Genomic DNA, 17,443 nt, shown 5'->3' with positions numbered 1-17,443 from the left:
CAAACAAACACGACTTTTTCTGGATGAGTCACAGAACTCACTTAGCTAAATGCATGCTGGTTTCTACATTTCATGAAACAAAATTCCGCACCAAAATGGAGTAATACCTAGGCTAATACTCTAGATAATCAACAGCAAAATAATTCAGAAACTGCAATTAAAGAACCACATCTCACAAATAACATTAAAACCTCACACTTGCATTCAACTGTCCATTTTTAAGCCCAGTTCAAACAGGTATTCTCCGTAAGCTACCCAGTTAGAGTCTTATGTGAACATTTACCATTCCACCTCACAGATGAACTGCATCAACCCTCTCGTCTTTCTAAAATATGAGCCTTAGCAATTCTTCCTGGCCAGCATGATAAATTCACTCAACTCCACAGCGAGATCTTGAAAAATAAGTTGTTCCACTTTCTAAAGAAAACCCCCAAAAGTCACATTAAAAAAAAAACAACAAAGACCTGAAATAAGTCAGTCAGTCGTATAAAATGCCACATTTAAATGTAGCTGTATACAAGCTACATCTGTTTTGTTATCCAATATCTATGGTTATTTTCTTGAGTTAAATTGAAAAATTAGGAAAAAATATGCAACTTCTGCAGCAAGTCAAATGATAAAGGGCATTTGTGCAGGATTAATCTGATTGAAGAATAATGCCGAGTTCATTACAAGTTTACTCGAAGGCGACTCGATTTAAAGGATTTATTTATTTATTTAAGAAAGGGCTGGTCCTTAATGGGGCTTCATAATTAATGTCAAAATAGTCTGATGAGAAATAATATTTTAAACAGAAAATGATGCAATTAAAATATAAAGTCCTAGGTTTGCAGAACAGTTATTGGCTTTCTGTATTTACCTGTTTCTGTATTAGAGACACAGAATGAGTTAAAAGCATACAAGCACATACTTAAGCTGACTTTCTTTTACAATAGCCCAGAATCCAGACTCTGTTTACAGAACGGCATACATATTCCAGTTTTCCTTTATGATCCTAGAAGAACGTACTGGAAGAATCGCTTTTGTTAAATAAAGGTCCTACTTAATACATCTTATTGGAAACATTCTGCCTTTCTCTTGCCACAACAATCTATCTAGTGCCATCATTCCTTTATCCTGTTTGTACCCTATTTCATGCAACACCACTCTTGGCCCATTTCATCCCTGGAAAGTACCCTCTTTTTACTCTAATTCTTTTTTAGTTCCTCCATGATGCCGCCTCCCCCCGCCCAGGCAAGGAAAGGTCATTTCAAAACCTGATTCTGCAACATATCCATTTAAAACACACACAATGCCTTGCTGCAGAAGAGAAGTATCTCTAACTGAGTCATCTTTTTGGCTTTGCCTATTACGTGATTCAGATTTGTCCTTCCTTCTCCTTCATGCAACAGGAAGCCTGTGATGAAAGTAAGATGCTTTCAGAAACAAAGCCTGGCACCACAGAACACTGCGAAGAAACAAAAGACTTTTAACATAACTTTCAAGCTGAAGCCAGAAGTCTGGGAAAAGCAGAGATGCGCTGCTTCTAGCAGTAAGGTAGCGGAGCTCCCTCTATTGAATTAGCTGCCAATATCTCTTCAAGTTTAAAAGATGCCAACTACGGTCAGAATCAATGATCTCTTTTAAAACCCAAAACTTTCCAGCCCGGGCAGCTGGGATGCACCCACCAGGTACACTGTATGAGAGAGCTAGCCAAGGGAAGGGGACAGCCACCACACAGAGCTTCTCACACATGCCAAAATGTCACCAACCTGCCAGGGCTTCAGCCCTGGGGACTTCTGCTGTCCATGAGACCTGAAGAGATGTTTAAAACTTGACTGATGTTTGAGAGCTTTCCCTCAGGAGCAAAACAGCTGTGACCAATACCCATGTTTAACAATGGCAGAAGGTGCTACAGAAGGGGCTGTGACAGCACAAAACGCAATGCACGAATGTGGTTCAAGCATTTGAAGTTTTTCTTCTCAATAAGGGGTTAATTATACAGAGTACAACCTAATTGAAAACAGATAATATGGACATATAGACTGCTGAAACACTCATTAAATCACGGAATGCACTTTTTGCTTGTTATCAAGGGAACAGCTTAGTATTTCCACTGCTATTGAAAGCACTTCAAATGCTTTCTAACCAAACGTTACAAAACTGTTCTAACCCCTGATAACCTCTAAAAATCATACCCTAAAGCTGCAGGAGCGCTCTCTCCACTGTTTTATCACTTTCTCTTTTTTTTACCTCCCAGAAGAGGCATATTTCTTATCAACAACAAAAATACCAGTTCAGTAGAAACAGCAGTTGTTTTAATAAGTAAATATTTATTTGCCTTTCTGGAGACCTATATGCATGATAAGAAAAGCAATTTAATCTTAAGCTAGGCAGGTATTCCTCAAAAAAGCCGCCACTTTGGAGCAATAGATTAACATCTGCTGGTGTGGGACAAACTGCAATTCAAGCCATCCTCAATAAAATACATTGGGGAAGAAAACCAAAACAAAACCAGAAAAGAAAAAAAGGAAGAAACTTGATCCGATCGCTGCTGGTAGTGGATTGTCAGCATACTAATTGTACTGCAATCTCCTCTCTGTAAGGTAAGATTCATTTTCAAGCATATTAAAGACAGGAATGTACAGCCTCCTTTAGTATTCATCCTGTTCTTATTAAAGAAAAGATACCAAGATAAAGAACACGTAGGTCAAAGCCTTGTCTTCAGGGAAGATAATGCTCAACAATTTCCAATCAATGGGAGTTGTTAATATTCAGTTTTTCCTGGAAAAATCACGTTCTGCTCGAGTCAATTCTAATTATCACCCTACAGCATTTACAGTTCTTGAAGAGTCTCTCATTTGAGCATCAGTGCATGGAAGCGTAACTATTTTTCTTGAAAGCAGAGGAACTCAAGAGAAAACAGCACGTTGCAACAGGTCCTCAATTCTCTTACAAGCGTGGCCTTGCAGTTTACACGCATTTTCTAATAAAAAATGATTATATTACCAGAGGAAAAAGCTATACACTAGCCAACCCAGAGGAACCTTGAGGAGCACTGAACAGAGAGCCTGAAGATTATGGTTTTTAGATACGGCAGTATCTCTCAAAAACCAATACGTAAAGTCTAGCCCTGTAACAGAGTTTGCAGAACTAAACAAGACCATACTAAAACAACCATACTGCTAGTGATGTGAAAAAAAACAGTTTCCACAACCAGCATGGTAGTATAAAAAAAAAACAAAAACAAAAAAAAAAAACAAACAAAAAAACCCACAAACCTCCCACATGTGAAACAGCCATGCAACAAGTACTGCAGACCAGACCTTGAGCCAGCTTATCTGTGACCATCATACTATAGTCATGTAGTGCAGGTCACAAAAAGGGGAAACTGAATATTGATCATCTAGTCTTAGGAGATCCAATGACAAATTATAGCTACTGTAAAGTTCGCATATTCTGTAATCTCACGTGTTAATAGGCTCAAAGTACATACAGGTAGGCTCAGCTCCTCCATAGCTGGCTTCCTATTCAGCAATCCACTTTTGTTTCACTCAACCAGTCCAAAACCACTTCAACAAAAAATATTCTCCAGAAAGTCCCTGTGGTAGGAACCTACGAAAAGCCCATGATGCTGTGATGAGGTATGACCAGCCAACACATTAAAGCTATTGCCAGTACAGTAATATTGTTTTTATATGAGGTCCTTCTGCACCATATGTAATCAGATATGACATCATGGAAATCTGCAGTGAGCACTCTTACAGCTTAAGACTATAAGCCACACTACAGAAGTAGGATATTTTGAAGAAAATAGAGAAGATAGGTTTATCCTGGTCACACAGTTGTAATCTGCATTATATAAAACACTTACTGTTATTTTCTTTATTTTCCCCTTCATGTGTCACCTTGCATAAATATGTAGAGATTCTGCTCCCCAAAACTTTCTGCTGGAAATAAGCCCATAAATAGCTTAACTTCTACTACAAAGACAGCTGAAACTATTTACCCTGGGATTACACATTAGCATCCTAGGTTACTTTCAGGAAGGAGAATGGATGGTACTGTAAGGAAGGGTATTACTCTTACACAGGTTGGAAAGTGGAAATAAGATATCTTGGAATTAAATATGACTTACAACAGAGGTATTTATTTCACGAACACAACAACATATATATTCTCCAGTAAAAATCAATGGGCTGAAATTTCAGAGATTTACAGACCTGGATGTTTTCTGTTGTTGCCCTCTGCCTTATGAGAAGTGCTAGAAACCCAGCAGAGGAGGGGAGAGCACAAGAAGAAGAATAATTTATGTTGAGAGACTTTTCCAGCATATTCACACCAAAAAGGGAAAAAAAAAAAAAAAACCAAAAAATTTTTTAAACATATCAGACACTTCCCAAAGCAAACGATTTAACAACTTATAGCTCACTTAAAAATGAGTCTGGCTTTGCTACACCTGTGTACTGGACCACAGACACATAGCATATCGAAACATATATACATGGTGCAGACGTTTCCTGACTGGAGTTTCAGAAAACCCATGTGAACTTCAGATCTTAATACAGAAAACCAGTTTCCCTAGATGAATGTCACACCAGATATACCAGGCAAAAGAACATAGTCAGGAGTGAGAACACAGTAAGTGTCATGTGAATGACAAGACTACACATTACAGTCTCATTACCCTTACGCAATATAGCGACATGTAACAAGTCTTCAGTAATAAAACATAGTATGAGAGACTGAGCTTCACAGTTACAATTTACCAGAAAGCAGGGGGAGGGGGAAGCTTTACAAAGGTCATGATTAAGCTCCTGATTAAGACCTGACTTTCTCTTCACATACAGTCATTTCCTCTAGAAAAGTATGAGATTTTAATTGGTATTCTCATTTAGTCTGACCTAGAGTTAGTCTCCTAGTACCAAATGCGGACTTGGACCCCCTCCTTTTTTTTTTTTTTTTTTTTTTTAAATGGATATCTCCCTGGTCAGCTTATTCTGTGAAGAAAGAAACTGAAAATTTCTCATAAGGATCCCCAGTCAGCTTGAATATTGCTGGATATATCTATACCGGACGCCCACCAACTTTTAATATGCTTTTAATAGCTTATCTATTGCTTTCCATATGCAAGCCTGAAATGGAATTCCCAAAAGCCAAGCACCATGATAGAGTAATATATCCAGAATTTGTTGTAGATGATAGCAAATTAGCTATCATCTAAAATAGCTGAGATGGCACGGAGAAAAAATGTGAAGTCTACAGTAATATCAACACCTTTTAATAGATATTTTTAGATTTAAGTATCTTTTATACTCCTCAGAATAAACAGAGAACTAGAGGTTTAAATCTTATATTAGGTTTTCCAGGCATTTTCAGCAGTGCAGGGAAAATTTCTAAGCTGAGGTGAGGCTGGTTTCTCCCCATATGTATTTGCTTACACAGTTAGCCTGAGCTTCTCCTTGAGGGGGCAAGGAAGAAATGAAGAGCAGAAGGAACTAGGTACATGGTTTTACCTCCAACCTATTTAGAACATAGGTGGTCAAGTCCCATCTCTTCATACACCTCCATCAACACAACCCTTGAGATAAAATATTTTATGGTTTCACGTTTTCTTCAATGGGAAAAAGTAGAGAGTCACCCACTATCAGCGAGATCATTTTGTATTTACTGGGATAAATCTCCCCACAGGGGCCAAGCCTTGCTTCTTAGAAGGTGAGGTGCTTATCTCTCCAGATACTCCCCATGCCTTTAAGGTTTCATAAAATGAACAATCTTTCCTGAAGACTTTTGCTACATCACAGGAACCAGTATTCTTTGCAAGCTCTGCCGCCGAGACTGATTTTATTTTTATGTCCTACAGCGATTATACATTGTATTTGCCAAAGCAAAAGCCTAGCAGAACGGCCTGACATACTGCTTATGGTTCCAACATTGCTTTTGGTTCCATTTGGAGCTTATTTACTATTCTAATTGAAATTAAAGCTTTGGCAGCCTTACTTTCTTGCTGTAGCTCATTTTCTACTTAACTAGAGCTCGTACAAAATAAGCATAAATACATCTAGTGAAAAAGGTCTGCTCTTATCTTGCCTTTCGATGAGAACACACTGCCTGTAAATGGTTAACCGGAGAGCACGTAATAACAAGGCAGAGGCCAGGAATGAAAAGCCACCAACTCCCAACCCTTCTGCAAAACCCTTCGCTGTTGCAAAGGCAGGCACAGGGAGGCAAAGCCGTTTCTTAAAGCAATACAGAATGTTACCACAGGCTGACGCTCTTTCTACAAGAATAATGAGACGGTTTCCGCGTTGAATGCAGAACTCCTCACTTCACAGCTTTTCCCTCAGACTTCACTTTCACGCTCAATATTTACAAAATAAAGCCTACAAACACCTCATGGCCAAGCTATTCCCAGAACAATTAGGGTATTTAGCACTCCCGGCGCCTTCCCGCTTCCCTAACGCCTCGAGAGCGCTTTCGCGGAGCGGGGGAGGGGGGGAGAGAAGTTAGCCACGCGAACCCGATCCGCCGGAGCGGCCTCACCCCACGCAGCGCTGTCACCACGCGCGGGACCCGGGCTGCCCGCGCAACGGGGAGGCCGACAGCGGGGCCGCTCCCCCCCCCCCCCCCCCCCCCCGCCGCCGCTTCCCGCCCGCACCCGGCCGGCTGACGGGCGGCATCGCACCGACGGCGCTCCCCGGGCACCCACCGGCCCCCGGCCAGCGCCGCTCCGCCAGCAGCGCGAAAGCGGCGGGCAGCCGTCGGCCCCGCGGGCAGCCCGGCACGGCGGCGGGCGGCCCTGAAGGCGGGGAGGGAGGGGAGAAGCGGCTGAACCGCCGAAGTTGGAGGCGGCTCGCTGCGGAGACGTGCCGCTCAGGCTGGAAGCGAAACGGGCGCCGCGCCGAGCCTCGGCTCGCCCTCCCGCGGGGGGCAGCGGCCGGCGGCCGGCCGGTGGCAACGCCCCGGAGGGACCCCACCGGCGATTCTCACGGGGAAAAGCGAGACCGCCACCTCCCGCCGCCTCTCAGCCCCCCTCACGGCCGGGGCAGCTCCTGCCTCCCCCTCAGGAGACGCGGCGTCAGCCCGCCCCACCGGCCGCCTTCCCCGGGGGCCGGCGGCGGGGGCAGGAGGGGACCGGCCCCCGGCCGCTCCCCGCCGAGGCGAAACGGGATGCGGAGGGCACCAACGGCCGGGAACGACCTCCGCCGCAGAGACCCCGCGGTAGGTGTCGGGGCGCTCCGGCCAAGGGGGCGCGGGCGGGCGGCCCCGCCGGCAGCAGCGAGCCGCGGGCGGGCACCGCCACCTGCGGCCCCGGCCTCCGCTCCGCCAAGTTACGCGCGGTCGGGACGGCGCGGTCGCCCCTTCCCGCGGGCGGGCGCTCGCTCGTTCGCTCACCTGGCCGCGGGCAGAGGGCTGCGAGCAGGAGGCAGAGCAGGGGCGGCGGCAGCGGGCGGCGGCGGCGGCAGGAGGCGCGGGCGGCGGCGGCGACGGGGGGCTCCATCATCCCGCCTGCCCGCGGCGGGACCGGGAGGCGGCGGCGGCGGAGCGGGGCGGCGCGCCCGCGGCGGCTCTTCCCCTCTCGCGGCGGAGCGGGGCGGCGACTTCTCCCCCTCCGAGGCCGGGAGGCGGCGGCGGCAGCTGTCCCCCGGCGGCGGGAGGAGCGGTAACTTCCCGGGCGCAGGGCGGCGGGGCGGCTGCTCTCCCTTCTCGGCGCGCAGCTGAGGAGCGACTCCGCACCGGAGCAGGTGGCCGCTTCCCTCTGGCAGCCGAGCGGCGCTCCAGGACTGAGAGCTGCGGCGGGAAAGGCGGAGCCGGGCGGCGGTGGCGGCGGCGCTGGCCCGGCCCCCCCCACCCCCCGGTGCCCCCGCCCCCGCCGTCCCGCCACACGGCGCGCAGGCAGCGGGGCGGGGGAAGCCCCGCGGGCAGCCCGAGCCGCCGCCCCGCCGGGCTGCGAGCCGCCCTTGCCGCCGGGAACGCGGCCCCCCGCTTGGCCGGGGGGTGCGCCGCTGCCCCGGGGCTGCGCCGGGCGACGGGCGGCGCCGTGAAAGCGAGGGGCCGCGGAGAGGAGGAGGAGGAGGAGGAGGAGGAGGAGGAGGAGGAGTGGGGGCCCGGGCGGCGGGGCTGGCGGGCATGCGGGGCGAGCCGAGCCGAGCCGAGCCGAGCCGAGCCCCCTTCGCCCTCCCCTCCTGGGGACCTGCTCGGGGCGCGGGGTGCTGTTGTGGTTCCTCGCTCGGGGTGCGTGTTGGATGCCATCATTTCACACCGAAAGCTAAAAAAAGAGAATTACTGATAATGCGGTTGTGGGCTTAGAAACGCGGTGGGTCCTGTGTTATCCTCTCCCCGGTCAAAATGAAAAAGAAAAAAAAAAGAATCAAAGATAATAACAATCAGCTTAATCTGATTTAACTAATTTAGCAAGGGGATTGGGTAAAGGGAAGGGAAGGGAGCTCGCAACGCTCTTCGTTGCATGAAGAAATGCGCTGAAGGGCAAAGGAGGGATCATTCGGCACTTCTGGAAGTCGGCTGCCCTACAGGTCAGGAAGATTCCTTGTCCGAGTAATGTAATCCAGAAAGAGTGCTTTCATGCACAGTGCTTTATTCTCCTCCTGTTTCGGTCTGAGTAAGCAGTGCTGTTTCAGAGAGGGAAATGAGCACCCTGAAGTCACGCAGCAATTCTCGGCTAACAGTACAGGGTGATCAACATGTAGCCCACGCTGTCATATGAAGTAAGCCTGATGCCCAAAATCTAAAAATACAAATAACGCACATCATGTGGTCTCTCCAGAGGGACTTTCTAGTAGTGAAATCCAAAGTGTCAAGTGCTTCATCTTGCTTCACCATGTGATGACAGGACCTCTTAGACGGGAACTTCCCCAAAACTCCTGGAAATCAAAGGCAAGCTTAACCAGTCGGTTCTGCAAATGTATTTGCTATTCGCAAAACATATTTCATGATGACTAACAGCTAACAACGCCTAAACATTACCATGATACAGAGTAGGTTTGGAATAACACAGCCTGTGTATTTTTTACCTCGTGTACTGCACTTGTTTTCTGTAAAGTGAGGTAAGGATATTTCACTTTTAGAACTTTAAGTCCAAAGCATTGTCTTCAATTCAAAACATCCTTCAGTTCTTCCACATCATTGTTAGTATTATCTTTCTTACTGTATAAGCTATGCTGTGCAGTCTATTTTTAAAATAATTTACTTTCTATGTTTACTGCTTAGCAGAGCTCCGTCATCCTTTGTTTTCTCAGCAGATTTCTCTTCATGGTCATATTACTGAGCAGATTCCAAAAAAATACTACTTTTGAGATCAATAATCTTTTTGTCTTCATATTGAGGCCGATTAATATTTTCGATTCAGTATTTTTTTTTCCTTGCATGTTTAAAAGCAGTAGAATACTCATTAGTAGGGATATTTAGTATTTTTATTGCTGTAGAGCCTGGAGATCCCCTTAAAACCTTGAGAGGCATTGTATAGAATTGCACTGAGATGACCACCTAATCCAGTTCAAAGTTGTATTCCGACTGTGTTTTTTAACTTCTAGTGCTTTTAATAGTACTTGCCGGTTTTGCAACAACTTGGGCTCCATTACAAATTAAGGGCCTAATCCTGCCTTCTTTATTGATATGGGCAAGCCTGTTGAAGCTGGTAGGGTTGTGGCTGGGAGAAAAGACAGAAAAGTCAAACTCTAAAAATTACCTGAATGCAAACAAACATAGAAGAGGAAGGGGCTTATAGGCCAGAATTCACTGGTGCTCTTAGTATGTGTTTTGTTTTAAACATGGCAATGGTGAGATCAATTTGTATAAATACAAATAAATGGTTTGCTGGTTTAGGGAATTAAATAATGCCCAAGAACCTTGGTTTTAAAGCAGATGATTAACTGTTCCTTCATTTGCATCAAAATAATGAACAGTATATATTTTCTGTCAGTGGAAGCAGGGATAAGGAAGTCTTTGTGAATGTTGCAAATGATTTCCAGTGGCATGGTACAGAGCCTAAAAGGTGAACTATAGAGCTTACATTTCAAACAGGCAAAACTTACAGAGTCATTTTACAATTTATGCTTAAGATAGTATTCAGAAAAATTATTCGATGACTATTTTGCTCTCAGATCAATACTGAATGTGTTGTTTAAAGTCTGTATGAAATATGAGAAATACGGAAGATTACATTAAGGACATAATACTTAAATCAGAAGTATGATTTGTTTAGGGTTTCCCTCACTCCTTTGTCATTTCTCTTCAAAGCTGTTTCTACCTTTCACTTGAAAGGAGCTCTTTGAAATCTGAGTAAATAGAAAACATCTCAAGCTCAGATTACTCAATGTTTTGATAACTTTACAGGAATTTAAATGTGATTAGAAATTGTCAAGATAATTATTAAAGACATCTTTATATGCTATTTCATTTCAACTGTCTTAAATTCTGAGATTTGTAATAAATTCCTTTAATGTCTATTGGGTTGACAGAATATAGATTTGTTTTTTTACAGATTATTTTCTTGAGCCATGCTCCCCTTCCCATTGAAGTTAATGGGAGTATGAGTGAGTCACTGATCTGTTGGGAAAGCAGCAACTGCCTGGCTTTAAAGTCCAAAATAAACATTTATTTTGAAGAAGTTACAACACTTACTAGTAAAAAAAAAAAAAAAAAAAAAAAAATCTGTAGAAAATAACTCTGTGTTTGAAAAGCACTAATAATAATTAAAAAAATCTTTGATAAATGCTTAATCCTATCAAACCATACATTTTCTATTTATGTGACAAAGTGGATTAAAAGTGTAATCCATTAATAATGGTTGTGCATCATAACAGAGTTTTTGTTAAACTGAAATAACATTTCCCATTTACAACAGATACATAAAATAGTTACTTTGAAAGCAAATTTCTAGCAAGAATACCAGAGAATACTGTTGGATAGAGCAGTGCTCAACACGCCTGGTAATTTAATCTGTTGTTAATCGTGAATAAGATTTAGTCTTGGTGCATAGTTAATACAATGTCAATGAAACCGTGCATGCTGTTTTGGCTCAGCATTCAGAAGGACAATCTGCAGAGTGGAAGCCTTCTGTTGTTGAAATTGCCCTTGAATTACAAGGCAACTATTGAATGCAACCTCCAGCCTTGTATTTCTGTAAATCTAGTTCTGTTAGTTTAGCTGGAGACTGTTAAGTTAAAGGTGTTAATTCAGAAGATACCTACATGTGTATAGATTCTTGTTGTTTGTGCTGATACTCATTGCAACATTATCTAACACGAAGGATTAAGCATGAGTGTAATCTATACTGCCAGTTACAACATTGCTAAAGGAATTGCTAGTAAATCATCGGGGACTTGGGCCATATTTTTATGACAATTAGGAAATCCACAAGGTGCTTCCTGCTCCCTTAGGCACCTGAATACCTTTAAACACCAGGATCTGCAAATATGAGCCAAAGCACATTGAAGTCAAGCAGAGACTTTCGCCGATTTTGCTTGATTAAGGTACAAGCTGCGGTAGAAGAATACTCATGTTTGTCAGGAATTATTTTGCATTGCTCAGTATCCGCCCATGAGCATAACTGGTAGCAAAGTCTTTCTGAATTAGATCAACTGTGTACGTGGAGTGTCTCTAGGTTGTAAGGTATTTCAAACAGAACATGCAGGACACAAATAGAAAATGGTCAAAAACCAGACGGGCTAAAAATGAACTGTGGCCAATAGCAGCAAAGAAGAAAGCCTACTTACTGGGGTTTCTGCAGCTAACTGCAACTCTGGCTGTCTCTGATCTAAGTAAATGAGACCCACATATTTGGAATAAATTTTTAAAAACCCAAGAAATTGCAGTGGAAGAATACCTGGAATCTGTGTTGCCAGTATTTCTTCACTGCAAAAATGATCCTACTAAAAAAAATCAGCAAATGCCTGCCAGTATTGTTATTATAGTCATCAGCATAGCAATTAGGCTCCTGAAACAAACTTATTTTCCTATTACCCATGTCCAATGCACCTGTTTTTTACATAATTTAACTAAAGGACCAGTACTGTACAAACATTCATTAAAATAACATTACACTTGCATTATATACAAAATACCCAGAATGCCTTCATCTGAGATGAAATTTTCATAAAATGTGAGTGAAAGGTGGGAGGAAGTAGTTTGAAGAATAGATGGTGGTTATTGTCTTTAAAAGTTTGTGCTCTGCCTTAAAAAAAAAAAAAAAAAAAAAACAAGAAGAAAAGACTAGAGTAGAAGAAGATCGGATGCACAAAAAATACCAGACCCACAGTGGCTTGACGTGTTAACTGAGAAGTCCGTAAAGAGCAAAATCAATCCAGTTCTTTAGGTTGGACCAGTATATATCATCAACTTTGCTGGCTACCTGCTTGCCTTTTGTGAAGGCTCAGTTCCCTTTTCCTCTGCAGTTTTTTAAAACCGGTTTGAGGCAGGTAAAAGTAAGCAGTTTTCAGATTTCAGGTCTCTTTTTTCATTACGAAAGCCACTTTTGAGGGCAAAGAATTGTTTTTGTATGAAAATCCAGTGGGACACACAATGGCAGAGTGTGAAGAGTAGCACTGATAATGTATTGGAGATGTAAAATAGCTGTAATACAAAGAATAAGATTGTTAACACTGCTAAAATGATTACACTATGTTTCGCCTTTTCTAAGCATCCATAAGACCAAATTCTTTGACTTTCTGTGCTTTCTAGTCCTTGATGGTACTTGACTGCAGCAGGAAAACACCTTAATACTATAGAAACTGACAGATCCCCCGTACTAAGGAGCATCCTTGACAAGACATGTCACATTCTGCCAAAAATATCCTGCAAGCACTTCTGCAACATCTGGCTTGCAATGCTGGCACGCTGCGAAGGAGCAAGAAAGAGCATAGTGTCATGTGGTTTATGAGGATGTCGGTGGCTTTCTCTGCCCTGTGTGGTGGCTTCAGCCAACTCCTGACGCTTACCCACGGCTGGTGTGCCTGCCTGCAGGCTGGACTTCCATGTGTCTCAAGCGGTGCGAAGCATGGTTCTCAGAAGGGGTCAGTCAACACCTGACTTCAGAAGTCGCTTCTTGGGCTGAGGAGCCTTTCCACGGGGCTGTTCATAATGGAGTGGAGTGGGGTCGGTCTTGGCGTCAGCTTTACCTGGAAGCATCTCTCCATCTGTTCCATTGCTGTCGCTTGCGGCTAAGACTTGGACTAACTTGATTCTTGCAAGGTCAGCTCTGGCATAATCTGGGCCAGCTACCAAATCTGGGCCTCTGTTGCCTGGTTCTACCCATGCTGCCAGTACAAGTGCAGACAGCATCCTGGCAGAGCAACAGAGGAGACTGGAGGCCCTTTCTGGCCAGCGTCCTCTTTTTATCTCTGCTACCGTGCTGTCAGTCAGGAAGCAATCCGTAATCATTTTGGGATTATGTGACATCAGATGAGCTGGTGTAGGAGCTAGTGTTGGAACAGCATTAGGAGTGCCATAACGGCTTCTGGGATGTGGGATAGTGTGAATGGGAGCTCTGGAGGCATCAAGAAGCGGGTCCTTCCTCATGGAGTGCCCTTGCTGGGGTGCAGCGGGGGAGCAATCCCACATAGCAGCAATGGACGTGGCCACAGGTACCCCCTCCTGCATCAACAATGAAAGACCATTTAAATACCACTGTATTCAAAATTAATTTTAACTTCCTTTTTACAGAGGCTATGCCTGATTTTGGTGAAAAATTTCAAATTCTTACTTGGATCACTGATTTCTGTATGAGCTATGTAATTTTAAAAATCTGCTTGATCAAATCTAATCAGAATACTGATAGTGAGCAATTTTTCATGTGAGGGTCTTACACTGATTAGGCCTCAAATCGTGATGCCTTTGTAAGGTAGGTACTCAAATAGCTTTCACTTCTGTCCTGCCTTTCATTGGAGGAATTCAGATACTTGTGAGATCATCAAGTGCTTGGCAGCATGTGACATTAGAGAAGATACTGAACCCTAGAGAGATGAACAGATTTACCCAGATCTATTTAAAAAAGCAATGGTGATCTAAGGACAAAATTCAGAGTTCCTGAGTTTCCATCCTCAATCCCAAAACTAAAAACACTCTCTGTTTATACTTGTGTTAGATAGATAAAGGTGATAAAAACAAATTTAAAGATCAGAAGCAAGGCTGGTAGTCAAGTCAGTGAAATGCACCTACCTGTAGTAGTTAGTGTGCTTATGTTTAATTTTCAAACCTAGCCAAGGGGAGGAAAGTGGAGATAACTCATTCAGAACAATCATGCATCAGGGCACGTTGTGGATATTCTCCTTTGCATCATGAAAACAAAAATGAGAGGGAGGATGGAAGGAAATGAGGTATATTTGATAGAAAGTTTGGAAGGCAAGATATGAAAGAAATGAAACAGAGTCTGGTCTATAACTCATTCTGACCAGCAGACTATTGCCAGGTCCATAGGGGAAAGCAAGAAAACAGTCCTCTAGTCCCATCTCATCTCCACATAATTCTTAGCTATGATAAAGAAGAAAGTACACAAGGACTTAGTGACAAGAGGAGCAAGATCCAAGAGTAGAAATCTGAAATGAAAAGCAGAAGAAAGGAAACAAAAGAGGAAAGGTAGACTTAGAAAAAGAAATGGTTTTTTAAGGGCTACTTACTGCCACTTACTCTCAATGTGTTTCAGCATTTTGCATTACAAATAGTACAGTTGATACAAGTAGGATTCTTGACGGAATGTAATTTTATAGTGATGGAAAACTAGGTGATTTGGCTGGTCTGAGCCTGCACTTGATCCACCTAAGTGCAGACCAAGTGGTTTTAGGTGTGCTTGTGGCTGAAAAAAACAGTGACATGTGGAGCAACCCATAGGTCCCTGTGTGGAAGACAGACAGGACCGCAGACAGCTCGGAGCCTTTCGTGCATACTCAGGACTTACTTGAACCAAAGGAAGTTTGTTACTCCTTCTTCAGAAGAAATTTTTTCCCCTTTTTGTCTTGTATGAACCAAAGAACGTGGATCAAGCATTGAAGACTGATGAATTAGTGTTTAGTGCAGGTGTATTTGCTGCACCCCACTGCAGGGTTCAGCTCCTTCAAAGTACTGCTTCTCTGAGCGGTGCAACAGAATAAGAGTCGAAAAGGAAAAATTAGAATAAAGAGATAGTACCAGATTCACACTGGTTTGCAATGCCAGCACACTGGATTCTGTACAACCCAAACCTGGGCAGTTTCCTTAGGTGACAGGTACTACCTCAAAGCCTGCTTATCAGTTTTTCCTTACGGTCTTGATGGTAGTAGCAGACCCTCTCATGCTGCATGCCTTTTAACATGAGTAGCTTTCATTCGTTAACTTGGAGGAGAGGGTCAGCAGGAAATCAATGATGCCTTTTTTTATCTAGCTATATGCAGAACCATTAAAATGAATCCACTGACTACGTTCCAGCATTGCAATTTCTTCCTTGCAACCTTTATTGCAGTGTGTCTGCCCCTGATTGTGCTACATCAGCACTTGCAGATTAGAAAGAGCAATTCCTAAGTAAATGAAAGGCGTTGCTTCTTCCCAGTCTGCTGCTTACCCAGGGTAGGAATAGGCTTGCCTCAAGGAACAAAAAGGCCATCGGTCGATCACATGTTCCTTAGAGCCATGTTGTTGTCAGATCCTTGGAAAAATGTATTTGATCTTCTGTCCTTTAACTGGATACCGGTGCCAAGGCTAAATTTGTAATTTTTTACATACTTGAAGATTGAAAGGGTTTTAAGACCAGACTGTTTGGATTGCAGCACAACTTAGGGGGAAAGTATTGGAATATCTCCATTATATACACAGCACTGGTTACTCAGAAGGTGAAACTAGCCCTTGAGAAGAAGGATACGATGATTACAAATGTTGAAAATATTTTTTTATTATCAAATCAATAGAAATATGCCAACATATTTGAAGGTGAAAAGGAATTGGAAGTGGGGTGTGAGAATTAGCCATGTAGGAATGATGATTATTATATATATTATATATATATATCTGTTGCATTAGAACAAAAGTGTCAGAAGTGATTGGACTCCCTTTAAATAGCTTTGCTCTTTAAGGAAGGAAGAGCTCCTGCTACAGGGAGTTTACAGTTTAAGTAGACAGGATGAGCAAAGGGTGGTTTAAGGGAAAAGAAAAATGTTATTCTTGCTTTACAAATGGGGCAATGAGGCATTGTGAGATTGACATGATTCTCCAGAGAAAGAAATTTTTTAACTTAAATGGCCTTAAAGTCTGCATTTTTGCATATGTCAAAAATCGCAGGAAAGATATTCTATAAAAATTTGCAGAACAGTTCATCCTTAAACAAGAAGAAAATGGTAGGATCCATCTAGAAAGATTTTTTTAAGACATTGCCAATCTACTATAGCAAACACTTCAGGATTAAATAAAAGTGCATCCACATTAAAATATGGCCAATAATATATCATCCTGGTTCAGTTTAATAGGTTACAGTATTCTGCACACTGCATTTTTATGTTAAAGCAAAAAACAACTGTAGAAAAAATCAAATCAAATTTGAAGAAACTTTTGTTCTGCAGAAATTAAAGTAGGAGATGTATTTTCATAAAAATGACCTTTTCATTATCTTCAAGAAACTGTGAGGATATCTTTGGGAAGAAAATTTATGACACTGAGTATATTGGCAGAAGATGTAGGCGCAGGTTATTAGATTAGGGACTAGTGTTGAGTTACGTCCTAGAAGGTAATACCAATGGCTGGTGCATCCTTATTAGAGAGGCTAACTGGGATGGCTGCCCTGTGTGTTTGCAGTGGCTAAAATGATCAGTGCAATTGTAGAAGCAATGCTGCAGGGGCTTTTTTTTGTAGAGTGCTGGAAGTTTCTGATAAGGGTGGATAACTAATAAACATATTTTGCCAATTGTATTTAGTAGCACTCTGCAACTCAAAGATTGAAAGACATTTGTTATCAGCTGTCTCAGGATCAGGCTCTGCAAGAGGTGGCACATAGGTGATTCAAGGTCAGATTCACATTCTGTCAGTATGTGTGAAATGGTTCTTCGCTAGGGATGGCAGTCAAAAGGGTTCAAACATTCCTGGCACTAATGTTCTGAAAAATTGCAGTTAGTAACAACAAAGGGAGTCTACCTGTTTTGCTAAGGGCAGACTTATCAAGATCTCTCTGCTTTTCTGGCTTGCATTTGAACTAACTTTTTTAGTCCATGCCATTTTTCAGAGGGCAATTTATTCCCTTGATTCTCCTACCCAGAGTTCAGATTTATTTTCAGACTTGCTCTTCACCCTATTCTCCCATTGTCAAACAGTCTTGTGTGTCTCATATTGACAAGATGTTCCTCCTGCATCCCATTATTTCTGTTGTTGTTCTCTGCCACAGTCAGTTCATATGTGTGCCTATTTCTTGCTTCCCCCTGCACTTCAAGTCATTTGTCTTAGCCCACAGGCAGGTTTCTACCTGTCTGCTTGTCCACAGACAGGAACCTTC

At 43.2% G+C, this 17,443-nt stretch overlaps 1 protein-coding gene across 2 annotated transcripts in view; it reads right to left on the bottom strand.

The window, feature by feature from the left end:
- The window catches only part of ALCAM (activated leukocyte cell adhesion molecule), a 124,240-nt gene extending 116,415 nt beyond the window's left edge, over positions 1 to 7,825 (bottom strand). Inside the window, exon 1 of one of the 2 annotated variants that reach the window (XM_030020054.2) lies at positions 7,375 to 7,825. In XM_030020054.2, the coding sequence (XP_029875914.1) occupies positions 7,375 to 7,483 (109 nt within the window). In that variant the 5' untranslated portion in view covers positions 7,484 to 7,825. The remainder of the gene's footprint in view (positions 1 to 7,374) is intronic. The other variant, XM_030020055.2, reaches the window with a different exon arrangement.
- Positions 7,826 to 17,443: the final 9,618 nt, after the last annotated feature.

Source organism: Aquila chrysaetos, chromosome 7, assembly GCF_900496995.4.
Source record: "Aquila chrysaetos chrysaetos chromosome 7, bAquChr1.4, whole genome shotgun sequence".
Taxonomy (NCBI): Eukaryota; Metazoa; Chordata; class Aves; order Accipitriformes; family Accipitridae; genus Aquila; species Aquila chrysaetos.
Note: the sequence above shows the minus strand (reverse complement) of the source record. Positions and strands in the feature narration are given on the sequence as shown.